This window comes from Pistacia vera, unplaced genomic scaffold (genome assembly GCF_008641045.1).
Source record: "Pistacia vera cultivar Batoury unplaced genomic scaffold, PisVer_v2 Contig787, whole genome shotgun sequence".
Taxonomy (NCBI): Eukaryota; Viridiplantae; Streptophyta; class Magnoliopsida; order Sapindales; family Anacardiaceae; genus Pistacia; species Pistacia vera.
The window spans coordinates 561,383-570,841 of record NW_022196653.1 but is presented as its reverse complement, the minus strand read 5'-3'; the positions used below and the strand labels follow the sequence as shown (position 1 = coordinate 570,841).

The following is a 9,459-nucleotide window of genomic DNA, read 5'->3' as shown; positions in this document are numbered from 1 at the left end:
ACTTACATGTTTGTCACATCATCCATCGTAATTTATTTCAATTATATTTGATTTTTGATAATCACATACTATTATAAGAAGATAAATCACTTATCACCTTTGATTTTTGAAAAATCATCACTCACATTGTGACTATTACAAATTTAATCAAACTCACCATAGAAAAATAACCTCATCCTGCCAGCCGCCAACTTCCATTACAAAACACCTCCACCCCTAACCCCCGCTACAACCCGTCAAACCACCCACAATCGGTTGAACCAATTATGCCAACGCCCCTATTGCACCAAAGAACCAAACCCACCCCATCACAAACCACCACAATAGCACCCACACAAGCAAAACCACCATCATAAGCCCTACCCGCACCAATCTTCCCACTCCGTCGAACCATCTCCCATACCCCATCAAACCAACAACAGCCTACCAACAACCGACTCAAAACAGCACCCACCCTCAAAATAGTAGCCACATCCGCAAAACATCAGACACAACATATCATCGTCATCCACTCTAATTTATTTCAATATATTTAATTTTAAATGATACAATACTGTTATAATGCATAAGATAGGTTTCCAGGAGTAGTGTGTTAACTTATACAAAGAGTTTTTATATGTAGTATTTGCCAAATTCCAGTAATAATCATATTCATACAATAATTTCATAATACATTGTTAAAATAATATGAAACCAAATTTTCTAATTTAATATGTAAAATGACTCATAAAAATAGAATATATATACAATATATATAGAGTTAACGACTTTTCCCATCCAAATAATGGTTTAATGACACTTTCCCACCCACAGAACTTTAAAATACTACTTTACTTTTTAAATTTATAATTTAGCGGCAAATAGAGAACAAACTCAATCCAAACTGTTGGGGTTTTTGAAGAGTGGAAGCCAATAAATCTTTTGATGATGCAAGATTGGATTTTAATGGTCAGGATTGATCAGAATTTAACTTAGGAGGGATGGTTGCACAAACCCTAATTGGTCGATTGCCAACAATTGACAGGGTCGCGCAAGATAAAGTTTAAGAGGTTTTAATGAGTGATGATCGGGGAAGAGAATGGTGATAATGTGGGGTCGCAATATTGCCAGAATCAGAAACTGAATATAAATTTGGGTAATAAAATGTTATTATGAAAGTTTGTGAGTAGGAAAATGTCATTGAAACATTTTTTGGTTGGGAAAAAGTTGTTCACTTATATATATATATATATTGTTAAAATATATTTCCCTTTTACATTATTCTCATTAATTACTAGTTTATTATTATATAATATAGTTTTGGATCAGATCCAAAAAAGGTGAAGTATATATTATAAAGGTAAATAGAATTTGTGAAGTCCAAACAACTAAATTAAAGCCGATTTATTAGGTCCCGTTAACGGAAGCCACCTCGAGAAGAAAGGAAAGTAATCAAGTTAGAAAATCCCACTGAAATTAATTTGATTCCTAAAATCCTAATTAAACTTAATCTGTTAACAGGAAACATATATTAGTGTCACGAAAAAACACTCGACCATGCAAATTTATAAGCTCTAGTTTAGAGAACAAACCCTAATGTTCAATCATAGACTTTGATGAAAGCAACAAGTGGAGATGACAGTGTTCAATCAACTAAAGAACAACTTGTACTGAAAGCTACAGCTTATATCAGGGAAGTGCACGGCAGATTCGATGGAAAAAGTGATACGTTTGCCAAGTTTCGAATGCTATTGAGAGGCTACAGGGATAAACAAATTGAAGTTGCGGATCTTGCAGGGAGAATTATAGAGTTGTTTGATGGGCATCCTGACTTGATTTTTAAGTTCAACTACTTCATGCCTCGCCAATACGACGATCATGACGAAGAAGATGATGATGATGATGAAGACAATGATAGTGAGAGGACTCCTGAAGAATATCCTGTTGGAGATCCAAAAGCCATTGAATTCCTGAACAAGGTGAAAATGCGTTTTCGGAACGATGAACATATCTATAAAGCTTTCCTACAGATTATGAATCAAATTCAAGATGGGTTCGCAGTACAAGAGCGCAAAGTCAATGAGGTTGCAGCTCTTTTCCAAGGCCATCCTGATTTGTTTGATGAGTTCAATCGGACGGTAATGGATTCAATAGATTCCACTTCGGCTAAAGGTGATTGCAGTGTGAATCCTGATAGAGAGAATGTTGGTTTAGTTTATGGAGATAATAAGATGGAGGAATCTATGAAGTTGCCTTGTGAAATTAGAAAAGACCCAAAATCAGAGTTATTGAAGGAAACTAAACAGCAGAAAGTATTGGAGGAAACCAAACTGCAGAAAGTATTGGAGGAAACCAAACTGCAGAAGCATATGGTAAAACCTGTTCATGCGCTTGACCTTTCTAAATGCCAGCAAGTTTCTCCCAGCTACTGGGTTTTGCATGAGAATTTTCCGATGCCTTGGATAAGCAACAGATCGGAGATTGGTGATCAAGTTCTGAATGATAAGTTGGTATGTGTGGCTCCAAGAAGGGGGAATTCCTATTCTAAACAAATGCATAGAACAAAGGAGGAGGAAATCCTATTGAGATGCGAAGACGACAGATTAGAGATGGATATGTTGTTGGAGTATGTAGCTTCAGCTTCTGAGAGGGTAAAGGACTTATTGATCGAAATCGATCAGAATAAAATCCAGACTACAACAATGAAGATTGAAGATTACTTGACTGGTTTTGATTTGAGATGCATAGAACGTTTGTATGGTGAACGTGGCCTTGATGTGGTGGAACTATTGCATAACAGTCCAGTTCCTGCATTGCAGGTCATCTCACCACGCCTCATTCAGAAAAGAGAAGAGTTGAAAATGTGTCTTTCGGAATTTGACAAGGTTTGGAATCAGGTGTACACCAAGAACCAATTAAAATTGCAGGACAAGCAACATGAGTTGAAGAACCTGAGCACAGAACCTGTAGTGACTGATTTCCAAGACAATGAAGAGAAAGTGCCGAACAAAACTAATGAGACAATGCATGAAGAGATCATGAAAAATACTGGAAATGAACAACCTGATGACAAGAAGCAACAAGACTGACAAAATATGTCATCCAATGATTTTGATCCGGCATCTTGAGCTATAGTGGGTTTAGTGTCAATACGCAATAAGACCCAGAAAAGATGTCATACAGTAATTTAGATCCTCTCCTCACCGGAGAGCAGCAAGAGTTAAGAGTTGTAGTTTTAAGGTTTAAAGTTATAGTTTAAGTTCTAAGGTTATAAGTCAAAATGTAAAGTTATTAGCCAAGCAAATTACAATTAAATTATATCAATAAATTGAACAATGCCACAATATGCATTTGAAGGTCTACTTCTATGTATTTTCTTCATGTCTTCTTCACTTCTTTCAGTACTATTAAGGGTATCAAGATTTTACAACCAAAACACTAAAAAGCTATCAGCATTCCTAATTTGCAGTAATTGTGGGATATTATAATAACCCAATTACGTGATCTCAAGAAAAGTTGAACATCTCTAACTAAAACATAAGGTTAAAAGGTCTTAAGTCTTAACCAGACAATCCAGGGCAAGAAACTACTGTAGCTGACAATGCAAGATCATGCTAGTCTTATGAGATCTGATACAAACCTAAAAATATAAATGGAGCAAAAAAAAATTCTCTACTAGTTTCCTCAACCTTTAGCATAAAAAGAATAATAATAAATTTATTATTATTATTATAAAAATAAAATAACATAAAAAAGAAGACAAATTCAACCAAGAGGTCGTTTATACATTAGATAAATCAACAAATAATCTACTCCAAAATTTTGACATGACACAGAATTCTGAATCTAATCAATAAGAAAACTAGCACTGGACCATATATAATGAATCAGCACAAGAAAACCTGATGGTAACACTTGAATTAAACAATATGCACGATGATGCTTGCTACAAATGTATGGTATTTGGGGTTCAAATCCCATGTGACAGATAAATGACAACAACTTCTAGTACTTAACATATTCGCTGGAGCACCCAATAAATGGGTAAAGGAAAACAAAAATGCCAAGTCCTTGTAATTAATCAACTACATATCCATGTATGCTACTTGCAACCTTGGCCAATAATGTCTCAAGCTGGTAAGTGAAGTTTCTCGTTCTTCTTCCAGCTGAAAACCATAAAAATAGGATCAACATTTGTAAACATCAGAATATCTATGGATAGATTTTGAAAAAATTAAATCACTGACCTCTGGAATTAATAGTAGAAGAAATCAGCATAGAGCAATGTCTGAACAAGACCTGCAATCCAAGCTGCAAAACAAAAACAATCACATAAATGAGGTCTTCATCATGTGTAGTACCAATTCCTAATGTATGAAATAAACAGCCTCTTGCAAAGAAAAAAAAAAATCAGCAGGAGTGGAGGGACACCTTACAGGGTGTTGAAAACCAAATACAGGAACTTATTAATAAAAACACAAATAGTGCATTCATGTGTTAGGGCAAGCAAAAAAGTGCGCATGGACACACACACAGTTGAGAGAGAGAGAGATCATACTTATCCAATGGACATAGTGTGGCTCAGTCAAATAGCGATATATCCAGTTTAATATATACAACGCTCGATATGCACTGCATTAAATAAAGCAACAAAGATAAGTAAAACAGTTTATTATCAAAAAAAACCAAACTGCTTACAGAGTAAGAAAAAAAAGAAAAAAAAAGAATTTAGTATACTGCCATGAAAAGTGGATGGTAATCCAAAGTTTCTCAATAATTAGTCTGCATCATGCTCTCAAAATTTTTGGCATCTTCCAGGACAATACTGTGGTGCAAAATGAAATGAACCAAGGACTACAAATAATTTTCCTATTTGTCACATATACAGAATGACACGGGGTAAAAAGACAAGCTTGGTGCTCAAGAATGATCCAAAAATGTGTCACAAGTGCTTCTGTATGGCGGGTACGAAATATCAAAACATTGCACATAGATTTACAAATTTTTCCAGCCAAAGTATATTAGTTTGCATTCACCAATGGAATTACCCAAGCAAACAGCTATTAAAAAAACAAAAAGGTAACAAATTATAGTCAAGAAAAATTTCTTTCATAACCAGAATTGAGGCCATGATCATGAGAAAATGATATAATCATAGACACTGACAACTCTGTTTCTCAATTAGTTTGGCTTGAATTTTTACAAAATTGTTCTTTACCTTTTCTAGCCTCAAATCATTTACAGTACGGGATCTGATCAGGTAAAACAATTCATATGAAACACTCGAATTTTACATTTCCAACTTAATTTAAGTATCCTATAAACTTCACAGGACACTCACTTTCAACATATGAAATTAGCTTCAACACACTTTTACTATAATTACACATTGATCTATCAAATAGAAGTAAGATGTTAAAGCACAAAATGATTGCTATTCTTTTTTTTTAATTTATGGTAAACACTGAAGTATTGCATTAAAATGAAGAAAGAACGTATAAAGGTGGACTAGGGTGTCCAATACAGAGGATTGCTATTTTATACTCTTATTCCTTCAAAATAACCAAGTAGGGTCAAGATAAATATATTGACCTATCATATCACTATCAGTTTCCAAAGGCGCAAAACATTAGAATAGACAATTCATACGAAACTTCAAAATCTTAATTTACAATTAATTTAACTGTCCTGCAAACTTCAAAGGATACTATAGCAATTTCAACATGGGAAATTGACTTCAAACACTTGTGAATTACACATTGATCTATTCAATGATTTTGTGTAGAAAAAGGAAATAATTTTGAAAGCATATGAAGAAGCCAAGTAAATGCAAGCACTAAAGTAATCAACCAAATAAGACAGAACAATTTTGATTGCCAGAAATAATAGTAAGATAGTCCAATGAGTACTACAAAAGAATGATGAGGGAAAAATTCATTCATAACTGATCATGCTCTAACATTAAACTTCACCTCTAAAGTACGAAATATTAGTTCTGCGTCAAAAAGTAAAGAGAACAAAGAGATAATATATCAGATGAGAATCAGAGATCAAAAGTCTAACACCATCGCAAATTAAACTTCATTCCTACAGTATAAAATAGTACCAAGACAGGAATGAAAAATTAGAAATTATCCAATGCACCATCATATCACAAAAGAACATCATAACTAAGGAATTGAGAAATGAAGTTGAAAATAGTAATATACCCTAGGAGAAAAACATATTGTCCTGTCAAGTTATCAATATTTCTTGTCCTCTGCAATAAAACAAGCTGAGGAAGTATTGCAACAGCTTCTAGATATAGAGAAAATGTCCACATTACCTGCCCAACAACTTTATTAGACATAAGAGATATGGTGAAAAGAAAGAAAAATATGAGCTACAACTAAAGCTAATGATGATAAAAAGGAATATCCAACAAAAAATAAACAGACCATGATACCTCTAAAAAGGTAAACTTCTCGTTTATAAGTAGGGCCAAAAGTAGGCAAGGCAGCACAAGAAAGTAATGGCGAAAAGTGTCTTGGTCCTTATCATAAGACCTACGAACAATCTTGTGATGCCTTATGTACCAAACAATTGAAAAAGAGCTCCCAAGAAATATTAACTTCATCATGGTATTGTAAAATGAAATATAATGAGTAAAAATATCCAGGTAGCGAGCAGCAAAAACAAGAGCGTACAGCTCTTGAGTCTTCAGAGAAACACCTGCATAAAACATAGAAGTTAAAATTACAGGAGTGGAGAACAGCTTTATTACGGCAATGACTATAAAGGTAAACCTATGTATAGGCAAAGACATCATAATGATGGTAAAATGGATCAACAATTAGGGAAAAACTGAAAAGACAAAAGATGATAATGATATTAAATAAGAAACAGAAAAATTTTCACTAATGAAGGGATAGGTGAACTAAAATTTCCTAAAATGTCACACACACGCTTCATACGCCATAAGAAGAGTTTTCATAAATATGTTGTTAAGAGACATAAACTGTAGAACAGAGCCATAATTAAAACCAAAGCTACATATCAAGCATGTTTCTTTCAGCATTGGCTTTGCAACAACTAAGATCTACATGAGTTTACTCAAAATAACGTAATGCTTCACCTCTGCTAATCTGAACATGGCAACTACATGTGTCTTAATCTCTTAGTTTAACCTCATTCTTCCTCATCTATTAATCGCATTGGTCCTCTCAATCAGCTCAGGAACCCAACTCAGCTCTTTAGATCCGTTCTAAGCCGTTCCTCTTCTACCTAGCTGACCCAGACCAGTCTAAGTAAACTGCCCTCAAACTGAACTTAGTCTCAATGTGAAAATAACTAGTTTTCTATGCACAACAATGATATCTACGCTAATTAGAGGTCATTTCAGAAAACCCAGAAAAAGATCGAATTATCCAAATTTCCAGTAATAACACTAACCTAACTAAAAACTAAAAGTAAAGAGTAACTTTTCAATCTAATGGACCTCACGCTAAAAGGGCAAGAACTCATTTAAAGTAACTTCTCTTACTACTTAATCAAAAATCCATTACTGAAATGGATAAAGAACTCATCAAATCTCTAAATCCACTAAACTAATTTACTAAAACAAAAATCAAGCAAATTCAGCAACTAATTTTTTTTAGAAAAAGAAAAAAAAAAAAAAACAGATCAAATTGTTAAATAATGTTGAAAAAAGAAAATAGAAGTACCAGCACATGATTTGATGGTGTGGATCTTGAGGAGCAAAACAAGGACACTGGCCAAGTGGGTCATATCGCCGGCTAATCTGAAAATATTCATTGTTTCACACTTTTTCTTTTTCTTTTCTGTGTATATGTAATGTTATAGTGTTTGGATCACCGGAATGTAATTTGCGGGGAAAGTACAGACACAATTTTCTCAGATCTCCGGTTGATCCAAAAGCAAAGAGGGACTTCTCGGAATTTTTGTTTTATTTTATTTTATTTGTTTTGTTTTGATTTGATTTTTACTCCTCCATGAATTTTGGAAAAGTAACGGTTATACTCTCCTTATATTGGGCCAAGTTTTCAATACTTTTCATGTGGGCTTGGGCTTTGGGAGATTGGGTTGTAAAACATGGAGTAGACCTATCCCCTTATAAAACGTGTAAGTTATAAAAAATTAGAAGTAAATTTAAATCAACACGAATTAACAATCAAACGGGGTTTTGTTTTAATGGGTATGAAACTAGGTTTTTCTTTTATTAAGATAAGATTTACAAGTGATTACTTCGATTGTAAGAGATTTGAGGTTTTCGTAAACAAATTAACTCATAACTGTGTAATGATATTGAATGACTGTGTTTTATACTTTATTGTTAATTCTGAATTGTTAAAATTTAATAAGTGCAAATATAAATCTTTGAAGTAAAAGTATGAAAGAAGAAGAATAAATTTTTTTATTACAATTATATCCTCATTTAAAATTAGAAATGGGGCTAAAGAGAAAATAGTGGGGCTAAAAATTAATTCCCCTCTTAAAAATATACTAAAGAAACCCAATTTTTTAATATATATAATTATATTGGTCTAGGCCAGTCAATGTATCTTTTTTAATATTATTAATTATTTACTAATTTATTTAATATAAATTATTACAATACATTTTTTTAAGTATTTATTAAATACTTATCAAAATACAAATTTAGAAATATAAAAACATTTGAAGAGATAAAATGTTTTTTTGGTCATTATCTATGCCACAACATATTAGAATTTTTAGATCCTTATAGGATCGGATTTGGCATCTAAGCGTGACAGTTGATCAACGTTGACCATTAGTCATTCACCGTTGACCAATGCCAGTGGTGCAACAACCACTGGTATTTCAAATTTTTTTTTCTAAATTTATAAATGAATAATGAAATTATTTATGTAATAATCAAATGTTTTTTAAATTAATTTTGGAATTTAAAGAATCATGTATGGGTATATTTGTTATTTTAACAATGTAAAATCAACTTTAGAAATAATTGGTTTTTAAAAGTTACTCATGCTAGCTTTTAGAGTCATTTTATGATACTGATTATTTTATAATTAACTTAAAAATTAATCAGTTTAAAAGTTGTTTACCATACACATTTGTTGTAGTAGATTAATTCTTAAGTTAAAACAATCCTAAACACGCTCTTAATTGTTTAGCTTTTGCAATTGAGAATATTTCAATTCTTGTAAGTAATCTTCAGTATGCTCATTCTTTCTTTTGGTGCTTGAGAGCTCGTTTCAGTGTCAAGTATGTGTTAAAGAAGAGGATTGAGTGAAAATGGGAAAGAAGAAGGTTTAATTGACAAAGGAGAGGCATTTTTTCCTGGTTGGGTAAAAGGTCTTATTGATGCCAAAATTTGAACCAAACACAAGATTAGAGTCTTGCCCTTCGGACCACACTAACCTTCTCGTTCTGCTCTTAGATTGACCCCTCTAGAATCGTAGATGACTACAATGCTGGTTCTTACAAGAAATAATAGAT

General features: G+C 33.0%; 2 protein-coding genes across 2 annotated transcripts; one reads left to right on the top strand and one right to left on the bottom strand.

The window, feature by feature from the left end:
- The first annotated feature begins 1,595 nt into the window (after window positions 1-1,595).
- On the top strand, window positions 1,596-3,068 carry LOC116116867 (paired amphipathic helix protein Sin3-like 1). Its single transcript, XM_031402912.1, has one exon. It carries the CDS (start codon window positions 1,596-1,598, stop codon window positions 3,066-3,068), a length of 1,473 nt encoding a protein of 490 aa, XP_031258772.1.
- A 780-nt stretch (window positions 3,069-3,848) lies between these two features.
- Window positions 3,849-7,956, bottom strand: LOC116116876 (ER lumen protein-retaining receptor). The gene is made up of 6 exons (XM_031402918.1): window positions 7,683-7,956; window positions 6,425-6,690; window positions 6,189-6,304; window positions 4,538-4,611; window positions 4,227-4,290; window positions 3,849-4,145 (listed from the first exon to the last, which is right to left on the bottom strand). Exons 1-5 carry the CDS (start codon window positions 7,771-7,773, stop codon window positions 4,235-4,237), a joined length of 603 nt encoding a protein of 200 aa, XP_031258778.1. The 5' UTR covers window positions 7,774-7,956; the 3' UTR covers window positions 3,849-4,145; window positions 4,227-4,234.
- Between the last annotated feature and the right edge of the window lie 1,503 nt (window positions 7,957-9,459).

What these genes read in the sequence shown, in the direction of transcription:
- LOC116116876 (XM_031402918.1), bottom strand. Translation starts at nt 7,773, where the DNA reads ATGAATATTTTCAGATTAGCCGGCGATATGACCCACTTGGCCAGTGTC. An exon ending in AGAAGTTTACCTTTTTAGAG is followed by an intron (nt 6,305 to 6,424) that starts GTATCATGGTCT and finishes GTTGTTGGGCAG; the next exon opens with GTAATGTGGACATTTTCTCT. An exon ending in CAATATGTTTTTCTCCTAGG is followed by an intron (nt 4,612 to 6,188) that starts GTATATTACTAT and finishes TATTTAATGCAG; the next exon opens with TGCATATCGAGCGTTGTATA.
- LOC116116867 (XM_031402912.1), top strand. Translation starts at nt 1,596, where the DNA reads ATGAAAGCAACAAGTGGAGATGACAGTGTTCAATCAACTAAAGAACAA.